The sequence below is a fragment of the Triturus cristatus genome, chromosome 3_2 (assembly GCF_964204655.1).
Source record: "Triturus cristatus chromosome 3_2, aTriCri1.1, whole genome shotgun sequence".
Classification (NCBI taxonomy): Eukaryota; Metazoa; Chordata; class Amphibia; order Caudata; family Salamandridae; genus Triturus; species Triturus cristatus.
Genome location: NC_140584.1, coordinates 1,159,056,766 through 1,159,083,669, shown reverse-complemented (window position 1 = coordinate 1,159,083,669; position 26,904 = coordinate 1,159,056,766). Strand labels below are relative to the sequence as shown.

Below are 26,904 nucleotides of genomic sequence, written 5' to 3'. Positions count from 1 at the left end.
TGCACCTCTAAGCTCTTTTGTAGAGTCCACTAAATGATAATTTTGTTTCTTCCTGTTCCTTTCAGGGTGTCTCTCTGCCCTGGTGTACCAGCACTCCATCACGCCGCTGGCCCTGCCCTGCAAGCTTGTGGTCCCGAGTCGAGGTATGAGCAGTGGTTCATTTGTAAAAAACCAATAAGTGCCGGGGCTCTCGTCAGGAGGCAGCTTTCACCAGCCCATTTATCCTGCTAGTGCCGCCTAAAACAGAACAAACCACTAAACATGAAAGTGGGGAGAGGATGCAGCATAATGGTCTGAGCTGCTGACTTCAGAGCTGGGTAACCAGGTTCGAGTCTCGGCATCGGCTCAACATCCTGTGATCCTGGGCAAATCACTTAGACTCCCTGTAAATGAATGTGTCCTTAACTGGTGCTCATGAAAAGCGCTGGTGTTGATGATCAAGTGCTGGTGCTGAGCACCGGAAACCACTGGTTCAAATTAAGCACTATGTAAGAGCCACGAGAGGCAATGCAGGGAGAATGGGTATTTGTGGAGGATTTACAGTGGAGGGATGTGCTGTCAACATTCAATTCATGAAAAAAAGGTCAAATTATACCAGCCCTCTTCTGCTATCAGGGAAAATGTTGAGCCAAAGAAACCTATGCATACCATGCGTCTGCTTGCAATGTATTCGGAGATTCTCACAGCGCTGCAGAAGGGAACATTTATTCTCAATACAGTCTGATGCATAATATGCAGAAATGTGCAGCTAAGGTCTACTAAATGTGCAGCCATTACAAAAGTCACTGACTCTCAAAACTGTGTTGAGCCTTGCATTGTATTGTAAGAAGGCACAGGCCTGCTGGGGATAGAAGTGGTGAAGTCAGAATCCTGAGTATGTGAGCAGGACGCTTAGCTGGTCCATCTGCTCAATGATGCCACAGTAAGCATGAAACTCCATCCAGACACATTGTCCCACAAAGGGCGTGCTGGGATGCATATCTTTGCTGAGGGTGATGGCGCTATAGTACACACTCTTCCTATTGTGCATTGTATGCCATTGCTGCAGCCCTTGGGCACTGCCAGGTGTCTGAGAGAACCTGGGATGATTTATTATCTCTGGAGGGGTTTCCCTTATTCTGTGCCCTGTCCCACACCCTTCCGCTCCATCCTGGTTCTGTCTAGTCTTTTCAGCAATTAATTCCACCCTGGTCGCCTATAGGTGTTCATGCTTTTATGAAGATACTTCTATTTTGCCGTTGTTATCTTGGAGTTTACTACCAACATGGTGTGTCTATTTGTTGTATCTTGTACGTGAATCATGGCCTTCACGTCCAGGGAATATGACGTTTTGTAGCATGAATCTCTTCTGGATTCATAAGTTGTGCGTTATACCGCTACCTAGTGCTTGGGCAGTCAACGGGGGCTTTTTTTCATAGACCACAGGAGGGAATCAACTGTTGCACACGTCTTTGGTTTGCAACAGTAGCTTTACTTTTTTAAACAAACTTGGTTGAGGGTGGCATATGCAAAGCTGACCAACTATTATAAATTACATCTTACCTTCCCTCCATAAAACATTTGATATGGTAAGAAATCATTTCTTATGTTGTCTAGTCTGCTATATTTCCCAGACCAGAATATAAAGTCATAAAATTCATGAAAAGTCAATTTAATTAATATTCTTGCGTATATCAAGTAAAGAAATTATTGGGATACATAAATCGAATCCAATTCCTGACCTGTCAGCAGCATTTGACACAGTGAATCACGTTTAGGGGACATAGGCATCAGAGGATTGACCCTTGCTCTCCTAAAGTCCTTCCTAACAAGGCGGAAACAATACATTTTTCTAAAAAATGTACATCAGATTTCTGTTCACTACCATGTGGCGCACCACAGGGATTATCATCGAGTCCAACCCTGCTTAATGTGTACGTTTCCAAATTAGCAATCTTGATCAGACAGTTTGGGGTCTCGCTAACCTCCTACGCAGATGACACACAAATTTTCATCTCGCTAACGCAGAGTGATGTCGACATGGACTCAAGATTCAGAGAATGCATGCTCGATGGGCATGGATGGCAACTAATTGCATAAAATTGAACTCGAATAAAACAAAGGTCAGATTTCAGAAAACCAGCCTCCTTTTGGTCCCAGTTGTGGTGGCCCTCAGAGCTTGCTATCTCCCCTATTCCAGTCAAATCAACCCACAACCTGGCAGTGATTATCGATGAGAGACTCACTTACAAAGAACAGGTAAATGTGGTCTCCTCCTCAGTTTTCAAAACCATCAAAACATCAAAAGAATCCTGCCTCTTCTACCTCTCTCTGCAAAAAAGAGTAGTCACTAGGATGGTGCTTTCGAAACTGTACTACTGCAATGGCCTCTCTTCCAACTTACAACGAAACATATGAACAAACTCCGGGCCATGCTAAAAGCAGCCGCTCGACTGCTATTGGGCATTCCCAAATTCAGATCCCTAGCCGGTGCTCTCAAGAAGCTTCATTGGTTGCCAATAGGACAGAGATTGGTTTTCAAGTCAGTCTGTATTGTGTTCAAAGCACTGCATGCAAGCGACCCTGACCACCTGAAGAGTGTATTCCAGTGGTTTAAGCCATGAAGAACTCTGAGGTCCCCCACAGCGCACAATGTCTGGATTCCCAAACCCAAGCGCACCTCGTGGGGAGGACACGTTTCATCCTCAATGTGTCACATTTAAAAACAATGAAAAATCTTTTGTTCCTTAGGAAAGCCTTAAAAACCCGGCTTTTAAACTGTATTTAAAAGGTTCTGATAGAAGCTGATATAGTAAGCAGATTTTAAACAAGACACCTCCGGGTAAACATTTCACTTCTTAAAATAAATTGACATAAATATAACATTACACAGGTCTAACTCTCTATTTGAAGGCTCGTGTGAAGAGCTGTGTTTGGATTCTAACGCCGGCATCGACCTTCTCATCCAATCTAATTAAGTTATTAAAAAAGCATTTAGACTGTTAGAATGTTTCAATGACATTGGATTGCCAAGTCTGAGTGCTCCCTTTGTGTTAAGGCATAATTATTTTTTATGCCTAGAAGCTACTAATAAATGCAAGGCTTCAGTGTGAATCTAATATATTATTTGCACAATGCTCCCACCTAGTGGTAGTTCTCGAAATGGCACCTTGTTTTTCTTAAAATGAAAAGTTATCGTCATTAAAGGCGACGCGTAGTAACCTTCACCGAAAGTCTGCACTTGTGGCATATTTTACTTTTTTTCTCTGCCATTCACTTTTGATACACGGGCCCTTCTCCGCGGAAGTGGAACAGTAACAAGTGGTTTGCTGAACAACTGGGATATATATTTTTCCAGTTATAGGTTTAACAGTGGACAACTTATGCTGACCTATTTATATATTTTTCGGCCTCTTTGACTCGCCAGACTATTGTATTTGCCGCCCAAATCCTACATGTCATACATACATGATGTGGCCTTTGATGAGCGTGCTTTATCTATTGGTCTGTAAAAGTGTCATTCACATGTTGCCACCACACTACAGTAGCGAGTGGCAATACATCACCCCACAATACCAACTATTTATTGTGACTGCACTCTTTTATAATGTTTATGTTATAATGTGCATGAGTACCATTGTAGCTGTCTGCAATTTCAGAGCGTTGTTAAGTGGTGGATTATTTTTGGATCCCTCACAAACAGTAATAAAAGGCATAGCACAGCTGAAATACTTGTTGTTTAAAAAGCAACAAAGTAAAACAGCCACATAATTAGATGTTTTAATTTAAGTTTGCAAGCTCTTTAGGTGAAGGTATATATACATATTTATGTACAAGGATCTTTATTTGGTTAAAAACCCATAAAAGAAACATACAATTCATTTTTACAATTTCATTAATTGACCGTAAGAAAATACAGAAAGGGACAACTTGATTGCTATATGCAGCTTGTAACAGATATTTGATTATAATTACTAGCCCACTACTTTACGCAACCTTGCTGCAGCTGCAATAAAGCTAACCTTCCCTTTAATATGCACAACGCCATAAAAGTACATAAAACACATGATTAGTTCAATCAATCGATACTTCGATAAAGGACTAAAAACGTAATCCCAGCAAGAACAACAATTTACATACAGAATGTGTACGAGTCAAACTACAATGGAGCCAGGATCGCTGGACTGCAGATGTTTGGACCCTTCGTCTCCACATGCATAGCAGATACCACGAGACCGCAAACACTATGGAGTGCCTAGAACCAGTTCTCAAAATCCTAATAACTGTTCTATAATCTCGTTTGCCCTGGAGCCGGCAAAGGGGAAGTATCCATTTTCCTCGATATCCCCAGTAAGCTGGACAAAAGAGCAGAGCATGTTCAATGGTTTCATTGCATCCAGCACAAAGAGGGCAAGTCCCTTCCAGATCCCTAGAAACTCACCGCCATTTAGAAGTAAAAGAACACAGAAGAAGGGTCCCATAACGAAATGTAAAATATAATGTCTTAGCTGATACGGGCTCAACCTCATCCAAAAAGTCTTCCAGTTTAAAATCTACTTTAAATTCTAGAAATACAGTACCTAGAGAATCTATTCCCACTTGCCCAATGTAAGTGAGTGTCTTATGCTGGCAGTACAATCTCCTAATGGCAGCCTTAGCGACCCCGCTGCGGTCTTTTGGAGTGGTCCAATGATTTGCACAGCCTAGTTGGGTAAAGGATTGTTGGATGTACCTGACCCATGGTATTTTTGGGGCACCAGGTAACCTGAGGACCTCCTCTAGGCCCTGCCGATAGGCTAATTGCTCTGATGTCACCCAAATTCTGTGCCAAAACAAAAAAGGTCAAAGCAATATTTTTGAATTAAGTGCTCTCAGTCCCAAGTCTAGGCACAGAGGACTGAGCAGGGTGCTAACAGGAAGGTCAGTCAATGGACGCATAAAGCGGTTCTCAAATTTATCCAGTGAGCTACAATCTTTGTGGCCCCAAAGTTCCGCTCCATATGATGCAGCCCCCACAGCTTGCATATTGTAAATTTGTAAAGCTGGGGAAATAGGATGAAATTGAGAGCCCCTGAGGGACCTAATAATTCCACCTGAGTACTGTTCGAGCTTCAACTTGCATTTTATGATATGCGGAGACCTATCAAAATGTTCGGTTAGTGTGAACTCCCAAGTAATCAAACATTGGAACTTGCTCCAGCCGAGCTCTATGCAATTCAGGGTTGGCCTTGGAAGCTGGCAAGGGTTAAGGACCATGTACTTGGTCTTGCTGAAGTTACCCCCCAACCCCCTCTGCTTGCAGAAATACCTGAACTGAGCCAGAAGCTTTTGATGGCCCATCAGAGATCTAGAAATCTTGAGCGTGTCATCTGCAAACAGTAGGGCCGGTATCTCAACACCTGAAAGAATTGGTGCATCATTCTCGCCGTCGGCCAAGTACGCCACCAGCCGTTTATAAAGAGCAGGAATAAGGTTGGGGCTGCAAAGCACATCCCTGTCTGATGCCACGGTTGACCAGGGTAACATCCGTGAGTTCGCCCTGGGACTCGCAACGCACTTGGGCAGAGTTGCCAGAGTGTAACCTGGTCAAGACCAGCAAGAGATACTTAAGGATACCCAGATCACCTAAAACCTTTCAAAGAACATCCCTAGAGACAAGGTCAAAAGCAGTCCTAAACCCTAAAAGCACCCAATACCTTTACCCAACCCTAAATCCTAAAAACACCTCTACCACCCAATACCCTCACCCACCCTTAAACCCTAAAAAAACCTCTTACCACCCAATACCCTCATCCACCTCTAAACCTTACAAAATACCCTAAACACCCATTATTCTTAACCATCCCTAAACCCTATAAAATACCCTTAACAACCAAAATCCATAGCCATCCCTAAACCCTAAAAACACCCTTACCACCCAATACCCCTACCCATCCCTAAACCCTAAAGACACTCTTACCACCCAATACCCTTGCCCACCTCTAAACGCTAAAAGCACTCTTAATTCCCAATCCCCACCCACCCCTACACCCTAAAAAAAAGCTTACCACCCTATACACCTACCCATCCCTAAACCTAAAACCCTAAATGTGTGTACATATATACATGTATGTGTGTATAGACATATACACAGGCACATACTCACAAGCAAACATTAATACTTACCTTAGATGCGTGCCAAAAGACATGCGTGGTAAAGGCATATGCGTGGAAAAAAAATGGCGTAAAAGATTACTGGTAAAGGAACTGCATTGTAAAATCTTCGTTGTACAGGCTGTTTCTCGCAGCAGTTACCGGCTGGTAACCTTTGTCATGTACTTTAACGGTAGTTACAGGCCATGTGTAAATGTTGTGCAGTAAGATAAAAGCAAAGTAACACAATTGCAAGGTATTTTAAGATTACTAATTTAAACCTTACCCATCGCACTAAATAGCTCTTGTCCCACTAATCCATGGAGTGATAGGTGGATGCAGTGAAAGCAGTATTTGAATAGCAGAAACCTAGCTCAGAAGCAATGGAGCACTGAACACTGGCGCGTCCAGGTAGCGTTACGGTTCTTTATAGTAGGCAGACAACAGGTAAGTGCAGTATGAAGAGAGGTATGGTAAGAGAAGAGCTTACAGTTTCTTCCTGAATTGACCTGGCAAGCCTCCATGTTCACAAGAATGGACAGAGACTATTGTGATATAATTTCTTAGAAACGTTTGTTCTGTAATAGTCATGAAGAGTGCAAGTTTATCCAGTACCTAAACTGTATCGAGTGGCATTTCGTAATATCTGTGCTGGGTGCAGAGCATGCCTGAGGCCACTGACACTCCTTTGTCTCCCTTTTGTCAAAGATCCAATGGATGAGAAGAAAGAAGTCGCAGTCCCGGCCAATTCCTCCACGGATCTTCTGAAACAGGGCGCAGGTAGGTCTTTTACTAACACATACATTGTCCATATGAGGCTACATCATAGCCTTTAAGCCATGCTACAAAAACCAAAAGCATATCAGTGCCATTATACATGTAACATCACAGTTCCTGACATTTTGGGTGCTGTGAGAGCTATACAACACACAGAACCAGATCAAGAGGAGTGTGTTAATTATAGTTGTGGTTCAGTGAGAGCCACGGATAACAGGGATGAACACGTGTCGGTTAAGTGGTAGCAAGACAGGGTGCTGCTTCAGGAGACATAGTTCTGAGCATGATGCTGGTTAAGGGTGAAGTGGGTAGTACAGGACAGCAAGTGGACTAACTGACCTGCACATGGTTTTTACTAAAGAGTAGCAGGGCAGGGGAAGCCATTGAGTGCCAATTACAAAGGAGCAAGGCATGACATGCCGATGGTCGTGTACGAGCTAGAGTGGATATTGAACTAATATAGAGGGATCAAGGCTAAACCTGGTCCTGTGTTAGTAGGACATGGGCAGGACAGGTGTGGTCATGGGGAGCAGAGCCTTCTGCTCCCCTTCTGACTGCTCCAAACTCACTGGGTGTGCAGCACGAGTAGCAGCGCACTACACATAACAAATCACCAAAAACTGGAATGTGTAGGCAAAACAAATGAAGCCATTAGGGGCTCTAGGATCCCATGTGCAAGGGGAGGGAGCCACATTCAGAACCCTCTTTAACTGCCCTGGTAAAGGGCCTTGCTGTCACACACTATTTGTGAACTATAGTTAACGATGAGTTTGTATGACGTAGAAGGCCAGTAATAAGGGCTGAGTTGAAAACTCAATCCCACTTGTCGCAAGCTCCACTGAAATATCATCTCAACTGTTGACAAATGGGCCTCCTTTCCAGGTGGCCCCTCCTCAAAAGCAAATCTAGGAAGTGCATGAAAAATATCTTTGCTCCTGTCGAATGGTTTAGTAACTTTATTTTGTAATTTACTTATATAGGTATTTTGTAAATAGCCAATGCTCAGTTAATAATCACTTTGCTGAGGTGACATTACAGCTCAAAGATAGACTCTTATTTCCATAATTGTTAGAGCTAATGGATGAAGGTGACTTTTTGACTTACATACGTTTTTGGGTAGTGCAATTGTCTTATACATAATTTTTAATTACTGATGACTGGAGTGTAATTAAGTCGCTTTTAAATAATCTCTAGTGTAAAACTGCTACCCTGAGTGGCAGCAGATTAAATAAAAGTGATTGTAAACCCACATATTCTGAATTTGTGTCTCAGTTGGTGTTGAAGGCTTGGGAGGCTTAGATCTGTCAGTAATTTCAAGTTGAAAGGCTACTTGTGAATGATGCCTGGTGATATATAGGAGCGGGCAAAGTGTCATGCCTTACTAGGAACGTTTGTACACTTTGAAAAGTTTGTAAAGTTTACTAATTTTACCACTTCATTCGAGAGAGACGTTTTCCAGACAGAAAAAAGCCTTTTAAGAAAAGAACGTTCTTTCAAAAATCTTTTGGTGTGTGAATTCCACTATTAAAAGTGTTTGTTTTTTTAAATGTTTCTGTTGTACTCTCATCTTTAGTGCAAGTTTCATTACATTTTTTTAATTTTTTAAAAACTTCCTAGCATCTGTGAGTATCTTGTAGTTTGCAAAGGTTTTAACAAAAAAGCTATACAAAGTGGTGAAGGAAAAAACGTGAGAGTTCACAAACTCCTAATAAACAGACCGGACATTTTGTATTTGAACCCTCCTTTTGTTCATGCATTAAAGGCTAAGCAGGGGAGGCAGCTCTGATGTCTGTCATGCTGCATTTTTTATCCTGCAATATGAGCAGCGTTAATAATATGTATTTGTATCTCGAAAATAAAGGCGTGGTTTGTTTCTTTACCAGCCAGTGTTCTGCACTGAGACAGGAATGCAGAGAATAATCCTTGTTAATGTCAGTTTTGGGCAGTCTTTAACCTGCATCTTAATCTTCTACAAGATTACAGTTAGTAACACTTTACATGCACAGTGTGTGTTCCAATGGATGAACCAAGGATACATCAGACAATGAAGCAGAAAGGTCATTGTTGCAGTGACCTTGGCACGTTCCTAACTGGTTATCACGGTGGGTTTCCTTTCTTGACCCTTGGTAGACTTGTTACTAGACTTTCTCTGTGTGTCTCCTTGTAGCCTGCAACGTGCTGTTCATCAACTCGGTGGACATGGAGTCTCTGACCGGCCCACAGGCCATTTCCAAAACTGTCAGCGAGACACTGGTGGCAGATCCAGCACCAACGGCGACCATCGTCCACTTCAAAGTCTCCGGTCAAGGAATCACTTTAACAGACAACCAGAGAAAGTAAGGGGCGCAGGAGTGCAGTGCGAGAGGACAGAGGTAGCAAACATGGTAGTGTTTACAACTGCGAAATGCCTTGTGCATAATGAGCACTCCAGGTGTCTGGGCCACCACAGGTCTTGCAAAGACACAGGATAAGGTGTTAACTGTATATTTGTAGGCTGCTTACTGTTATAGTTTAATATCCCAAACCGAAGAGAAGGAGGAAATACCATTAAATGATCTGAAATCCTTACACTCGTCTCACAAACTCACTATGACTTTTCCTCTTAGCAAATCATACCATCACCTATGAGGAAGTACCGCCTTCCCCATAATCTCATCTGTTTGCTGCAGGCCTCTCTCAATTCCATTAGACCACACACACCTTCCATAAAATGTGTCTGTCCATAAACCACACTCTTGTTCCGTAACCTCACCAACTTCCCATAGAACTTACCTCTCTACACACCACCATGTCTTTGTGCAAACCACACTTACTTTCCATATAACTCCTCCTTCAATAGACCCCACTCCATTACCATAGTCCGTATTCACTTCACTCAAATCTCACATGTCCATGGACCAAACACAGAAATGCAGCTAGCCTCACTTTGCATCAATCAAACTCACATCTCATAGAACTCTGATCTTCTTACAACACACTCATTTGTGACAAGTCTCCAGCTTACAAAGAATTCACCACTCATCACTGCTACAGACCACACCCACCGCTTAAAGACTGATTACGTCCTAGAGGTCATACCTACTTTCAGTGTTTCCCCTCCATATAGATCACAAAAAAGTTCACATATGTCAACATGCTACAGTCATTATCTCTTCCCATGTGCCTATTGCCCTTTACTTCACGAATGACAGCTTTCCCATCCTTAGCATAGAATAAAACACTGCAAAAACAACTTCACCTCTGCCTCCCTCTTTACAACACCACACTTCACACCATGCCAGCAACATTCATACCACATCAACGCAGACCGTATATTTCTTATTCATGCGGTGCATGCCTCTCCACAGACCACATTCACTCCCCATGGCCGACATCGCTTCCAGAGGGCACGCCTTCCAATACATCGACTTCAGTTCCTTTGTTACAGAGTGGTCCCACTCTGTTACTGTAAATCCAGCCTTTCCTCCCAGACCATACCCTCACACCAAAAATGATCTCTTACATGCAGTAAGCTTTTTTTCATATATAATCCATGTATTCTGCACATAATACATCTCTTTTAATATATAACCTGATCTCATGACAGGGCAGTCACCTTAACACATCTTTCATTTGAAAACCATGCTATCCACAGACCATTCGCCCACTCACATGTTTTAGCCTCTGTATAGCATAGCTGATAGAATGTAGACCTTGTGGAGGGGAGGTTGTCTCAGCGTTGACCGTCACCTTTTGTTCTATATTTTCTCATTACAGGTTGTTCTTCAGAAGACATTACCCCCTGAGCACAGTCACCTTTTGCGACGTTGATGCGCAAGAGAGGAAGTGAGTATTTAACCTGGAGTCTGTTGTGCTCTCACAGGGCTGTTTGTGCATGCTGGGGTGTGGATTCTAAACATATCATAAAGTCCACTAACCCTACCAAACCCCTATAAAATGTCTCTAGGGGAGTAGCCTCAGGGGAGGTGTTTGGTGTGCTACACCCCACTGACAAATGCATTTTCCATTACATAGTTGGGTACAGGTGATTTGATATCAGTCTGGTATGGTGATGAGTCTGTCGGATTTCACCAGAAACTTTGACATACTCACAGGCAAACCAATCACACACTCTCTCCCACTTTCTGTTTTGAGAGTCTTTGAAAATGTTGACTAGTTTTGCAAAATATTATTTTTTACCTCATTTCGTACCCCTACCAATCTGCATTCCTCTCCCTTTCCACTATCCCTTAGTCCTCTCTCATGCACCCCGCTTGTCATATAATGTATTTTAACATTATACAACTGCATGATTGTTGGAAAACCTGAAGCTCACACCCACCTAATCTTACTGACCCAGCTAGTTTAGTTTATAGATTTATATAGCGCGGCTTATCATCCGTAAGGGTATCCAGGTGCTGTCCATGGGCCCAGGGAGATTACTTGATTTGCCCAGAATCACAGGATGTTGCACCGACGCTGAGACTCAAACCCAGATCTCCAGCTCCAGAGTCGGCAGCTCTGGGTGATGCGCCGTATCCTCTCCCCTGCCCCTGAATGTCTCACTTCTCAAAGGTGGTCCCTTCTTTCATTCCAGTGCTGTGATAATAAACTTCATAGACCTCTAAAAACAATACAAAGTCCAAGATTCATATCCCCCAGTAATACTTGCTAGCACACGCATGATTGCAGAAAGAGAGAGAGAGAGAGAATGAAGTGTTGATTGATTTGTCGGGAGGCGTGTTGTTAGATACCCTGCATAGCACGCTGTGCCAGGGTCTAGTGTCAAAACCACCCTGGTGTCTCTGCGCTTGTGCCTCCCAAGAGACAAATGCGTCTGGTGACATTTGAAAGTGGTGGGGGGTAAAATTCTTGTCTTACTGCACTGCAGCGAGCCAGAACAACCTACGGGGGTGGAGGGTGGGGGGTGGGTTCATTGGGGTTCTCCCCAGAGAAAGTTTTGAAAAAAGAGTGGACAAATGACGTGTTTTCAAGCAAATTTGAGAAAGCAGGCGGATTAATAAAGCAATTGCAGTTATTACATTAATAGAGATATTTCATATAACAACATAGGTAGCTGCTTATTCAGTATAACCACAGAGCTTCATAACAGACTTCGAGATACCATGCATTGCTGAGCACATGCCATCTGCTGTGTGACCTGTGCTCTGATCATTCTGTGTGCTGTTAGAAGTTCCTGAGCTGTGAACTGTTAAGATCTAAATACTGACTACAGTCTTGTATACACTCCGTGTAGGCAACAATTTGTAAGTGAATGAATCCATTTTGTGCTATTGAAGAGCAAGAAAAGCATAAAAAGCATCAATGTAGGAAGCGCTATATAAATGCCAAACAGTGCAATAAAATTGTGAATAATGTACTGAATGAATGAATGAATGAAATTGAATTTATAAAAGCGCGAACTTTGCCCAAGGGCGTCAAGGCGCTAGATGCAAACCATCAGAGGACGAGAGAGAAGGAACAAGCTCATACTGAAGGATTAACGAAAAGCCAGGTCTTTAAGGCTTTACAGAATAGAAGTCGCGAAGGCTCTCCACAGATGTTCAAAGGCAGGGAATTCTACATTTTGGGCGCCAAAGAAGAAAAGGCTCTACCACCCCATTTGGCCCTCCTAAACCTGGGCACAAGAAGAAGATTTTTGTCCGTAGACCGAAGAGGCCTAGAGGGGCATAATGACAAACAGTCGACTTTATACCCTCAGGACCGGCATCATAAAAGGCTTCATGGGTCAGACAAAGGATCTTAAAAATAATCCTATCATTCAACGGGAGCCAGTGCAGCGACTTGATTGAGGCTGTGGCAGAATGCGATCTAGAAAGATTCAAGACAAATCTAGCCGCAGCATTCTGCACCATCTGCAACCGATGGATGAAACCTTTATTAATGCCCAAATAAAGGGCATTACAATAGTCCAGTCTTGAGGTTACCAAGGCCACTACAGCCTGCTTACGTGATTCAAAAGAAAGGTAATGAGAGATCTTTCTAAGAATCCTAATAATACCACAGCAGGTGGAAACAGTCCTGTTTACCTGCAGCCTCAGAGAGAGCACATTAACCATGATCACCCCTAGGTTTTTCCCATGGAAAACTGGACAAGGACAGACCCCGAGTGAGGTCGGCCACCAATCACTGGACCAGATTCCCTGATCATTCCCGAAGATCAAGACGTCGGTCTTCTCTCCGTTCAGCTTCAGAAAATTTTCCACCATCCAAAGGGAAACTGCCTCCATGCAACTCCTAAAATTGAGGGCTGTGTCTTTAACGGTATGAGTTATAGAAGCCATTATTTGGGTGTCGTCCACGTAGGACAATACCTCCAGCCCAAAGGATCTTACCACCTCAGTGAGAGGGGCCACATAGATATTAAAAAGTGTAGGGTTTAGAGAAGAGCCCTGGGGGACACCGCACTGCAGAGCCTTGGGGGCAGAGAGATAATGACCCAGTTTCACCTTCTGTTTACGTTCCCCCAGAAAGGAGGCAAGGAGGCTCAGCGCTGTGCCCCCGACACCCACCTCTCGAAGGCGAGCCACCAGCCTATGAGGAGATAAGGTGTCGAAGGGCGCAGTGAGATCCAGAAGCACCAAGAGCGTTGTACGGCCAGCATCGACCTGCGTCCGGATGTTATTAAAGACGACCGTCAAAGCGGTCTCCGTACTATGATGTCTCCTAAAGCCATGTTGAGAACCATCAAGCAAATGATGATCCTTTAGATATGTGCTGAGGTGAAAATTTAAGTGGGCCTCCAACATCTTAGCAGGAACGGGAAGCAGAGAGATCGGCCGGAGGTTTTTTAGTTCAGCAGAATCTAAAGAGGGCTTCTTCAGTAGAGGTTTAACCACCGCTGTCTTCCACAGAGACGGGTAGACTCCTTCAGAGATGGCAACATTCATGACCCTCATAAAGAGAGGAATCACAATCTCCGACAGTTTTTTAACACCTTGAGCGGACAAGGATTCAAAGGGGTGCCACAATTTACACGGTCCAGGAGCCTGTCCATCACCTCCAAGGACAAAAAGGGGAAAGTAAGCAACCTCTGGATCTCCTCCAAGGGTAGAGCTTCACCGGAAAGGGTCGTCAACTCCACTTCTGGCCTAACACTGGAGTTCGCTGCCTCCAGTAAGGAATATATATCGGAGATTTTAGCTTGAATAAAATCCGAAATTCTCTCACAGCGTTCCTGCGAGGGCTCTGAGGGATCCACTACCCGCAAAGAGATAAGAGAGTTGATAACCTTAAAGAGATCCCTGGGAGATTTCAGGGAGGCGGTAACCCTGGAAAAATATAATCTCTTGTCCTCCATAATAGCCACTTTGTACTCTTTCAGGAAGTGCTTCTGTTGTACCCTCTCCGAGGGTTCTAAATGAGCACGCCACAGCCTCTCCTGTTTACGACAACCCTGTCTAAGTATTCTAAGTCTTTCTGTAAACCAGGGAGCGGAAGGCCTAATTCTTGCCGAGTAATGCAGTGCAATAAAATTGTGAATAATGTCCTGACGTACACTAAAAGAGCCAAGGGCAACACAATTATAACAATGCGTCATTCAAAGTCAAAAACTAATTGACTCAATTTTCCAGTTGTCCCGCAAAACTAGCACCAGTATGGCTTGCCCTGGTGATACTTGCCTTTGTGCGCTCATTTTCCATCAGAAAATGGAAGAAGTTGTTGCCCTGCATTAGCACTGAAACTGCAAATCTGCCATTTCAAAGCACAGGAAATAAATAACAGATGTTGCCAGTACTCAATCTATGGTGCTCAAATGACCATGCTCGAAAAGACTGGGAGGCTGAGCCTCAGCCTGCCCTGCCTGGATCAAGAATTAAAGATCATTTAAGATTGGAAAGGGAGTGAGGGAAAATGGTACTTCTTAATCTTAGGACTGGAAAAAAATAATCACACCGTGACACCGGAGAACACCAACAGCAGTTGAAAGCTATTTCTTACACCGAATGCAACAGCCCATAGCGCAAACGCTTAAACTTTGCACTGCGTGTCTGCCCCCTCTCCCTACCCCGGCTGGCATCCATGCGACCGCATTCCAGAGGGCAGGATATCCAGGCGCTAGAAAACACTCCAAAGTAAACCCTATTTTGTTTTACCCCAACCCTGATCTAAAGCACCAGGATATCAGCAGGAAGCCGCGGCTTCCCAAACATACTCACCCCGGCCGGAGAGTCATGAGACCATTAATTCCACTGGGCCCCAAGTAGCTCCCAACACAATATCACAAAGAAGGGTGTCACTCGGCCAATTTCCAGCAGGCGTGATATGAAATGCCAGTTAAGTCTGCCGAAAAGACCTATATTTAATGTGGAAACCATGGGCCAAAATCGCCCACATAGGCTATGCTTGAAGTCCAATCAAAAGCCCAAACTGAAAATACTGGCAAACAACATCATTTTAAGTTTGCCTTGACCCTCGTGGCCTGAATGCCATGATGAAATGACAGACAAGCGCCTACACCATTGAGGTACAGCTCACGGCTGTTGCTGGCAGTGCTGGCCCTCACTTGACATGGATAATAGTACATTACCACGATCACCATAATAGCGCAGAGAGCCCTCACGGTGTGATAACGGTGCATACATCTCTGTCCCCAGAAGTACCTAGCCGCCCTCGAGAACACTATTGATGCAGACAGGGCCTTTGCAGGAGGAACGTGCACACTCCCACAAACACACGTACAGTCCGAGCTTTAAACGGCATTGCCAACATGAACACAGCAAGGGCAACATTGTATTCTGGCATATTAAAGGGGCACTGACTGTCAATGGCGAAAAAAAAGCCCCACCCCCAACACACACAAACGCGCGTGCTCCTGCAGTGTAAGTGCTTCACCTACCATGACATATGTGGCAGTGAGCACCCTAACAGGAAGACCAACGTGCGCACCTTAAAGGCGGACCAGGCAGTGTTGCAGCAGGGGCAGTGGCACCGGGACTCACCTTGAATATTGCTGTATTTCACAGTTCGAACAATGGCGAGGGCCCCCATTTCCCTCCTTGCACTAGTGCCCTTGACACACCAGCTACGCCCCTCACAAGAAAGCTCGAAAAAAGGTAACCCCTGACACACTACTGACTGAGATCGAATGTGTCCTCTCCTTCCACGCCGCCAGCACCCCGAAAAAGAACACACTTGTCCTACCCCCCTTCTAAAGTTGATAAAATAGGTAACATTAAATTGGGTCACCGAAACGTCTGTTATTTACATTTTATAGAACTATCAAACGGCAACTTCTATGATGGCAAACTGCACGCTACATTTATTCCACAGCAATACACTGCTTGGAGGGCAGATGTACACATGTAAGTCCCCCCCCCCCCCCCAAGCTTTGTAAAAGGATCTGAAAGTACGGTGTTTTTTTCCTTTTTTTAACAATCAACCCACAAAATCCATATATCTGCATCACATATCTATGATGTCTACCAAATTATTCCGAAAGCATTTTTGTCTTTTTCTCTGAAGACGCCACGGCAGAATTTGTTCATATGGGTGAGGGCAAGGTAGGAAGGGCAGTTTGCGCGTTTGACTGGCATGGTGAAGGACTTCCAAAGAATGAATGCCCAAGCACCAACCCACCAGAACTGCTGTGTTATCTACATGTGTCACTCGAGGAGGCCCGCGAGAACAGGTGACTGGTTCTGATAGTCCCTTTCACAGGTTTTCTGAAAGCCCTGCCATTTCAGAGGGCGCTTGGAACTCTGTGTGGTATTTAGTGACTTGATTGAGAGATTTACCACTGTGAGAGAGAAACTCAGTTTGCCAAAGGAGGCCCCTAGCTGGCAACAGTCGCGGCCTGCAAAACGGGCGGGAGGGCTCGCGCGCAGGGAGGGGGGCTGACGGTAATCAATATAACATAATAAACGTCCCTCATTTCCTCCGCGACCGCATCACACGCTGCTGCCTTAACTCCTGCGGCTCCTGGCGCGTTTTAGGCAGCCTCCCACCTCCTGCTCCCCTAAGCCAATCACAACGCTGCAATGGCAGTGTTGTGATTGGTGCGCGCAGTGGAGAGCGCCCTAGCCGGGCACCTGTAGCGGGGCCATTTTCTCTATTTAGGCTGCATGCAGTCTACATAGAGAAAATGGAGAGTGCGCATGACTGCTTGGCCGGCCAAACAATTCGTTCACTTTTCCGACGCCACTGCGTCAAAACCTTGCACCTGCTTGAAGCACGCATAAGGCGTGGCGCAGCATGTTGGAGATAGGCTGGGTTGGAACAGTGCTGGAGTTGCGGCGCGCCCGAGACACGACTCTCGCACTGCGCCAACCTTACACCGGCAGCTACGTCACGCATCTGCCTATCCGTGCACCACAGCGCGCAGCATTATAAATGCGGCGCATCCATGGTGGCGCACGGGTAGTTTTGCGTGACACATCTTTCTTGGCGCATCCCTGCTGATTTGCAGGGATGCGCCAGAAGTTGTAAATCTGCCCCAAAGTGTTTATTATATGAGTGGTCTTCTGCTCTCTCCTTAGATGCACGCCTGATATATGATGAACTGTGCTGCAAGCCATTATAACGCTTATTTTCTAATCAAATAACCTGTTCCTCTTTGTATAACTGGGCATGATTCGGGTAGTGACCTGGCAGTGTGGGTGCTGTTCACACAGCTAGGATTAACACAAGTGGAGCTCTATGGACAAACACACTGGTAATGGTATTTTCTGTTTTTTCCTACTAGATGGACGAAGTCTGAAAGAGGTCCAGCAAAGTAAGTGCCTTGGCCCTGATACCAATGATGGATATTGTTGCATGGATGATGAACTTCACGGGTTATGATTGTTCAGGAGTAATAAAGATGGGGATTAGTGCAATCTTTTCAGTAATCCTAGATATTGGTCATCGGCCATCGATAAGTGTGCTCTCGACATCTTCTGCCTCCATGGCCAAACCATGGTGTGAATTTCCTTCTCCCCCTCTCGCCAATGTTTTCCAATTAATCTGTGCCAGGGCTCTGGGTTTTTGTCCAAGTGTGGACCCAGCAGTGGTCCAGGTTTATAATGATGCAGCAGCCTCGGCAAGTCAGTCCCAACACTGTCTAACTGGGCACATCAGGATCTCATGACCACAGTGAATCCCAATGTTCATCCTCACATCATCCGCCTTTCCCACTCACTGCTCTATTTCTCTTTGCAATAGCTATGTGCTTTACCCAACGCCTTGAATTGAATAAAACCTTTGATTTTCCCCTCCTTCCTCTGCCCTCATGAACAAAAAGTCTCTATTGAGGGGGTACTCTCTCTTTCAAATAGTGATCCACTGGACTTGCCTGAAAAAGGGGACTTTCTGCCAGAGCTGATTTTAGTACAGCCACGAGCATTATAAACGTGGGCCTATACTCCTGTTACGCTCCCTATTCATGTATGCTTGTGCGAATAAATAGATTGAGAACATTGGATAGCGGAACATGGGCCGAAGCCTAGGGATATGTTTTAGGATTCTATACAAGGTTTGTTCAAGGAAGAGAATTCTAAAGTGGGTGAGGGTTGCATAAAAAAGGTTTTCCTTTTTCCTGTCACTTGAGTGTGGTGGAGCGGATGTTTAACTTATATTCCTTTCTTACCATACTTCCACCCTTTTGAGGTGGATACTACACAGTTTGTTGTTTATATAGCAGGGAGCACATATCCCCTTACCTTTTGTATACGCAAAAATCTTTCCACCCTCCCGGGTCCAGGGGTTCTTTCGAACTCTTGCACCTAAGTGATTCCATTATGCAGCCAACATGTTTTGTGCTCTACACGGCTTTGACAATGCTCCGATATCAATCTATGCAAAGATGCTGTAACGTGAGCACAACACCACCATGAATTGCCAAATCCTTATGAAGGGAAAATCAAAAACGACAGAAAAGCAAAAAATGCGAAGAACCATACCAGATATACTGAGCTAAGAAAGCTGCATGATTTATATCCAAGCCTTGATAAAGCAGTGTAAGCTTTCAAACACGTTAGCTGTCTAAAGAAGGCGAAGCCATGATGATACTTGCCATGTGATATTCTGATTTGGAATTTATTTCACATTTGAAGATTTTTTTGTGATAAACAGAAGTGAAGAAGAGAAGAGATTGCAATTACTAGTTTTGCACCAGGATTGAGATACTTCAGTGTCTTTGCATACCTACACAGAGGATTGTTGATTGGATGTCATTACGTTCATATTGTTTGCGTCCAGGAATTTGTGTAAAACTGTTGGGCGCATTCAGCATTGCACACTAGTACAGTGAGCGTATTTCTGTACTCAGAAGGCCTGATTCACTAATGACTAGGCAGTCTATACAGTCTCTATCTGCAATTTCCTATTTTGTGGTTCACAGTCATAAGAGGCATACCCTCCTTGGCATAAACCTGGCATTCCCAACCCTACATCATCTGATAAGAAACAATAGGTGTAGCTTTGGGGCACATGTGCAACTGTATTGTATTCTGGGGAAAGTACGATATTTATAGTTCGAATTGCGTACTCCTGCTATGCTTGACTTTACTTTGTCTGAATAGCAGCAATCTGCTGGAGTAGGTTTAAGGTATATGTGAAATTCTGTCATTATATTTTCCTCATGGTTAAGATGTTTTCATGTTAAAGGATCACTTTGCCTGTAAGCCCTACAAACCCACAGAGGTGCATAGGATTATATCTAACTCTCATTGCACCACATCTGCCTTCTTAATGTAGGTGCATGTTGAGAAGTTAATATGTACAATGGGAAGGACATGGTAATATCAATGGGATGCTCTAGGATTTATTTTTTCATCTCTTTGAGATCTTTTTTAGAAAAGCAATGGAAAAACTAAATTCTGAACTTATCGCAGGGTGGGCACATTTTCAGAGGTTTAAATAGCGACCCACGCCATGGTCTTTCGAAATCTTTTCAGACATCAAAAACTATGCGATATTTGTCGTAGGACTACCCATGAAAATCTTGACATCATATATATATTTATATGCTGCTAAAAACGGGGTTTCAAGGGGGATATACTTCATAGAAAATCATTCTCCTCCACAATGCCACTGTGTGTAGCAAATCCTCCCATTGTGACATTGTGCATAAATGTTTCAGTTGAGAACTGTGATGTAAATACATAATAGCATGAATTGAATGTAGTATTAATGATCTTACTAAAAATAGAGCCAGCAAATCTTTGGTAATTTAATGAAAAAATGGAAACCTACTCAAAGAATGAAAATAGTCAACTTGCCAACATTTTCCAAAACAAAAGAAATTGTCTTCAGCCTGAATGTAACCACAATTCCATCGCATCTACACCACATAAAATATAACACACATTTTCCAGATACATGCACTTAAGAAGAAGGGTTAGGCTCAAACACATATTTAAGCTCATTTCAGGTACTCTATAGTCACTATAGTTATGTGGTCAAAGATATATTTGGATTGGATATAAAGTAAGTGGGTGAAGTTCCTCACACATTCGTTTTACACCTGTTATTATTGGTTTTCAGTCTTTCTAATAATCTGAAATTGATTTGTGCCAAAATATCATCTCAAATGAGGATGGATTAAATGCAGCTCTAATTGAAAACCTGATGATTCAAGAAGTGGTCAGGATAGGGTGTGGTACCAGTTTCTCATTCCAGTGCCAGTTGAAGCCTTTTCTAGGAAGGGCCACTAGCTCCTGCTAAAGATTTATGCTTCTAATTCCAGCATTGTGGGTTTTACAAATTGTTTTACTTTATTGTATTTTGTTTCTTGCTTTCGCTGCTGGCATTTGTGTGGTCGCCAAGTATAAAGTGCAGCCATCACATACAGTCGTTAACTTTAACATTGGGTTCCTGCAAAGCACCTTTCAGCTTTTTGTGATGCTGGTCTTATCTTGTGATAGAAACATAGACAGATTCAGCTTTGTGTTTGCACTTATTGTGAAGAAAAATCTCAGGGACAAAGTAAGAAAGTCAACAATATACTTTTTGATTGTGTTGCACCTGTTGAATACAACAAATGAATTGACAAGACTTTTTCCCACCCGAGACTCCTGTTCTTAAGAAACTTTAAGAAGTGCAAAGTGTTCAGCAAAGGACATTTTACACTGTTGCAAATGCATTCTATGCATGGAAATTCTGAAAATCTTGATTTTGCAAATTGGAATCTGCTGTGTATATGAGCAGATGTCCCTCTTGCATACATAAAATTGACATATGCTTGCAAACTATTTTGTGATCCAACAAAAAATAATTATTTGGAAGTTTAGGTATGAAAAAAAAGTATGCTTAGTTTTATATAGTGCGAAACTAGTAAACTGAAAAACTTCATAGAGACTTTTTTGATTCAAATTGGTACAAGACCTTAGATGTTCCATTTAATAAACCGTCTTACATAAAAATTCTAAAATATTGTTTAAAAACCTTATAAAAATCTGATTAATTCTTAAATGTTCTTCTTTCTTTTCTTTTCCCATAAGACTCTTCGGTTTCGTTGCAAGAAAGCAAGGAAGCACAACAGACAATGTTTGCCATCTGTTTGCGGAGTTGGACCCAGATCAGCCAGCTGACGCCATTGTCAACTTTGTTTCCCGGGTTATGGGAGGCACCCAGAAGAGATGAGCCCACAAGATATTTCTTGCCGTGATTTTTTTGTTTGTTTTTTTCAAAAGAAGGACTTTGAAAGGACAAGCGAAGGAGAGAGAGGAAGTGCATGATGCGGTGGAAGGAAGTGTATTGGGGAAAGTCTAAACAGTGGGGAGAATATTCATCTGCAGATAAAAGAGGAAATGGTGCCAGCTAATTTCCTGGTGAAGGGAACACAAGTAAAAGCAAAGTGGAAGATTTGGATTTTGAAATCTGATTGGCTTTTGGATCATTGTTAGTGGAAGGTGAATCCGGCAGTCTCAAAAATGTATAGAGCAAATTTTGGGAACATAATACAATTTTGTCCATTTCAAATGAATATTAATTTATACATAAAAATAAGTTACTATTAACATCAGAACACCATAAAGGCCACAATTTATAATATTATATGTTCACAAATATGTGGGTCTATTGCAAACAAATGCTTTAGACTGACTATCTCCCCGTCCTTCTCGTCGCACCACCCTGAAGCCAAACTGTGACTCAATGTTGTACTGTGTCACACATTTATTGATATTTTATAAGCACTTAGGCACATATAATTGATTTTACTTTGGCAAAGGGTGATGTAAGCTTGATTAACTCTGCACATAGTCTCAACCATGAATGAGAAGGTAATCTCTGAAAGATGAGAACAACCTCACTGAAAACATCCAAATAATCTGGATTATTTACAGCTGTCAGAGAAACAGGCTTTATGAAGGTTATATTCATTTTGTCATTACTATAACTTCACTTGCACTGACTTGGAGGCTTTCACAAAAGTACTTAAGCAATACAAAGGAACACTGGATGCTTGGCTGACCATCAACATTATTGTGTATATTGTGCCTTCAACTTGGTCTGTCCATCTACACAAATCCATATCTGCTTGGGCTTTGTAACATAGCTCCATTATATTATGGGACATTTCAACCTGTGTTGAGATCTTTGAATCAAAGTATTCTGGAACTAGTAGCCCAGAGTATCCCATACTCCCTAGAATGCATGCCGGGGTTAGTAAGATATATCTATGTCAATTAACATAGAGAACTTTAACTCCTTGCCAGGAGTAGGAAGCGCTATAGAAATACTATTAAAATACATTACAACACAACTACAATGAATTTGAATGTCTCAACCTCTCTCCAATTATTTACATTAAATATGTAGTTTTTTACAACCCCGAGCATTTCATTTAAATTCTAGTTTGCTTTGAAATTTTTGTCAGACCCTCCACCCTGATAAGATTTGGATGGGAATATATGACTCTAATGCAGTGGTGTCATAAATCGCTTAGGGAGCACTCCAGAGTATCCGCGCTAAAACAGATCATTAAAGGAGAGACATCCTCTAGCCAATGGCGCAGTGACTGGATGGTTTAAGATGATATTGGACATTATGTGGAGTTTCATAAATTAGATCCCTAGGCAATAGTGTGCAAGAATTTCATGGCTTCCTAATTTGATTGATTTCCAAAGCTGCCCTCACTTGGCAGGTTTGCGTTGATTGTAATGCCACTTCAACACTAGACAGTTGATCCAAGAGCACGCTTATTTCAACACCCAGTCTGGTCGAACATTCCTGAGGCCTGCTGAAGCCTGTTCTGGGAATGCGGAGAAACCACACTTGCAGGTTCAAACCTTTGCTTTTGCTTTCAGAGGCAGTATCTGTCCAACCTTTAACTCAATGCTAAACATTCCGTTCTCTTTCTTGGGTTAAATTTTAAGAAAATATATAGGTCTGTGTAAAACTCAAAAGGACAGACATGTTACCTTATGTCCATATCGCTGCCAAATGTTATTCTCTACAAAGAAATTCTAGTTCACAAATGTACTATATCTGTATTCTGTGATGACAAGTATAGTTTTTACTTATGAAAAAAAGGAAATTGTAGAGATAAACTGTGTGATTTGTCTATGAAGAGAAAGACGTGCTCCACACACTGATTTCTGGTGATAGGCGATGTGCCAGGCCAAAGTAATGAGATGAATGTGTAAGTCAAGGCTAAGAGATAAGATGCCCAAATCCCTGGCTCTCTCCGGGTGGCAGGCCCATCAACCTAATCAGTATCTTAAGGGACTTAAATCACTAGCAACTGTGTGTCAGCGTAGAGATTATTGGCCCTTGGCACATATTTAATGACTGACGCCATCTTGGATTCTATTTCCTGTGGTTTTTGATTGAAAGAGCCTTGAGAGAAAGCATTTGCCCAAGACATGGATCATTTTCATTTGAGGAGTCAGCAGAGGGGACTTCTCTTTGTTCAACCCAAGGTAATAAGTGGGAAGACAGATGTGTGCATGCTAGTGAGGGCAGCATTATTGGAGCTGCATGTCTATGAATGACCAGCTGCCACTGTAGACTCTTGAACATATTATAGATTGAGTATGTTTAAAGGAGTATTGGAGAGTAAGATGTGTCCCAGCCAGAGCGGGGGTGGAGAGTTTCAGCATTTCTACTAAAGGTTGAACAGCATACTGCCTCTAACACAAAAAGAAGACACAATGTTGTTGCTGCCACCACGCTGGACATGACCCGGACACCCCTTTCACCTTTACAACAGCATTTTCCTGTTATATATAATATATATATGAAATATACTGACAAATACTGTAAGCTAATCAAATTTATGAAAAAAGGTAAAATCTACAAACAGAACCCAAATATTTATTTTTTGCCATATTGCTTAGTGTGCCTCCTCCTATAAACAGATCTTGTATAGACTTGTCTACTGTATGTATAACTAAATGCATAACAAATGAAAAGACAAAATTTATTTTGACTATATAATACCACAAGCAACCAAGCAGATTTACGAAGGCAACTTTTACTTTTTTGCAGAATGTGTTATAGAAATATTGTGCTTGTTCCCCCTCCTACAGCCCAGTCTATGTTATTTCCCATTTTGTTCTGTTTCAGACGCGGAAACGAGAAAGGTGCTTGCAAAGAGGGGATGAGTGAGTGAGAGTGTGGGACATTTGAGTAACACAAGGGTATTTCTGTGTGCAAGGGATAATGACCTATTATTATTTCTATGCCATGTTGGATTCTGCAATGTAAAGTTGGTTCACAGCAGTAGGTGAGCCTATCGTAAAGAGCCGGCAGTTCGATTCGGCAGCTTAGTCAAGTTGCCTCAAATTTGGGAAATCACATGGAGAGACGTCTGGCAAGAAATACTGAGAGGACACCTTCTGATGCAGAACATGCTACACTTGCACTGTTATGAAAAACATGTCCATAGGAATTGTCTTTAGTTAACTTTGTTGTCATTTTCAGATATATTATGCAAAAGTATTCACTCGCTCCTTACATTTAGAACACTCTCTACCAACTACTGGCATGGATTTTTAAAATTCATGCCTGTCAGCTGCTTGAAGAATATTTCCTTCAAATTATTCTGTGCCTTTTTCAAAGAACTGGGTCTGCTGTAATGTGTTCATTTGAAGTCAGGGTATAAAGCAATTGACTGGTGGAACAGCAGTGCCAGATTTGGCCTTAAACAGGATGTAAACAAGGACCTTCTAAATGTTTTGGTAGAGGTAAGGTATATTTGTGTTGGGGAACAGGCAACAAAAATGCTGGTGGTTTAAGGGCTAATCCATTCTGGCACCAGCATTCCGAGCTTCAGTATGGCAACCATCAAGCAATGACCATTGATTTCACCCTTACCATGACGTGTCACTTGACTTGAACTAAGTGGAACATCAACTAGCAATGTACTAGCTGTATTCACTTCCAGAATGCCTAATAGACATTTTCTGCTCCACTGGTTTTGTCCCATCAAGTTCTCATAAACATGAAATTGGCAAAACGAGAGCTTTGCGAATTAGAATGTGCTGGGATTTCATTTTATTTATATATTTATGAAGTGATTTGAGCACCTCCAAGCATTAGTCGAATGTACCTAAGGGAAATCTCATAACCAGCGCTAGGCCACATCTCACACAATCTCTGAATGGCAAAGTGGGACATAAACAAAATGCCCCTAATGTGCCTTACACCCTAGACTCTGTCCCTCATTGTTACCCAAGAGTGAAGGGATTGATATAACTTTTCCAATCCTTTCTGTCTTTGTTAAGCAATGTCTGGTGACTGCAATCACTGTGGGAAACCTGCTCATTTCACATTGCTGCTAATAGAACCACACCGCACTGTTAATACAAGACAAAGGATAGAGTGTATCCTGTTTAACATGCTACACCTAAATGTATCAATAGGCACACTTTTTTCTACCACTGCTAATTTTTCCCTTCTATATGTTGCATTCATTGTGTAAACAGCCTGATGTGCTAAAGCTGCATATATATATATATAAATCAAAAGCACATAGTGTGCAAAAAATTGCTCTACTTTTGGTCACAAGGCATGAGAGGCATGAGATACTTGGATGCGCAGAACACGTTATCCTTATGTCTTCTCAGAGGGATGAAAAAGAGAGCCATTTTTTTTAGTATATTCCCTTGGATTCCTACAGCCATAAAACGTGTGCCTTTGCCAAAATGTGTGATGCAAGGTCCCTAAAGTCATCAACCACAGCACCCAATGCAGAGTTGCTGCTGACTGTAACACTGCCATGTAGAGAGAGGTTGCTGAAGGAAATCTTTACTGAGTGTTGATAGTTTCACACCTTAACTATTATTTGCTTTTGAAAAGATAAGAGCATTGTTGTGCATGCTTTTGATTGTGATTGCCCCATTCGCCTCTCACACTGCACTGCGGATGATGATTTCTGTTATTCAAAAACAGTATTTTATTCTAGTTAAAGCTTAGCAACAAATTGATGTATGGAATACAACTACAAACCAGAAAATTTAGAACACCATTTGTTCTGTTGAGCCATAGTTTGAATCAATTAGAACTGAGCACAGCACTTTCAAGTCCGGTTCTGCAAACTGGTAACAAAAATGATATTTAATTGACCAATGTTAGACCCATTTCTGACCGTGTACAGGTTGTGAAAATGTCACTGTTTTCTAAATTGAGCTTTGCCCAGAAAGAAGGTCTCAGTTGTTATTGCAAGGTTTTCTTGTGACCAAGCTGCAGACTTAAATTGCAACTTAAACATCTACCTAAAACTGCATCTATTCTTGCCAAAGCGTTTTCATAATAGTGTTATTCTCACCACTTCCTCAATATTAAAATGATTTTATTTGGCGTTTGTTAGCACCTTGCCATTAAAGACTGGCATTCTGATTACACGTCTTGGCTTATGAGGGATCCAAGGTGTAAATGTCTAACATTGCATTTGCCAGCATAGCTCCCTTGCACAGGATCTATTTTTCGGATCATACTAATATTGGATAACCTTGGCTACTGTTTTGCCTGCACGTAGGATGGATCAGTGTGGAAGGTTACAATTTGAAACCTTTAGCTTTGTTGTGTAAGGAGACTGCAAGTAATGTCTCACTCACTGGCTTTGAGTCTCACACCGTGGAAAAAAATATT

The 26,904-nt window shown here is 42.5% G+C and overlaps 1 protein-coding gene across 19 annotated transcripts in view; it reads left to right on the top strand.

Moving 5' to 3' along the window:
- TNS1 (tensin 1) overlaps positions 1 to 25,934 on the top strand; it is a 1,878,049-nt gene extending 1,852,115 nt beyond the window's left edge. For all 19 annotated transcript variants that reach the window (XM_085649989.1, XM_085649997.1, XM_085649992.1 and 16 more), the window contains 6 exons: positions 66 to 143; positions 6,820 to 6,891; positions 9,056 to 9,224; positions 10,645 to 10,713; positions 17,573 to 17,602; positions 21,309 to 25,934. In XM_085649989.1, the coding sequence (XP_085506115.1) occupies positions 66 to 143; positions 6,820 to 6,891; positions 9,056 to 9,224; positions 10,645 to 10,713; positions 17,573 to 17,602; positions 21,309 to 21,450 (560 nt within the window). In that variant the 3' untranslated portion in view covers positions 21,451 to 25,934. The remainder of the gene's footprint in view (positions 1 to 65; positions 144 to 6,819; positions 6,892 to 9,055; positions 9,225 to 10,644; positions 10,714 to 17,572; positions 17,603 to 21,308) is intronic.
- Positions 25,935 to 26,904: the final 970 nt, after the last annotated feature.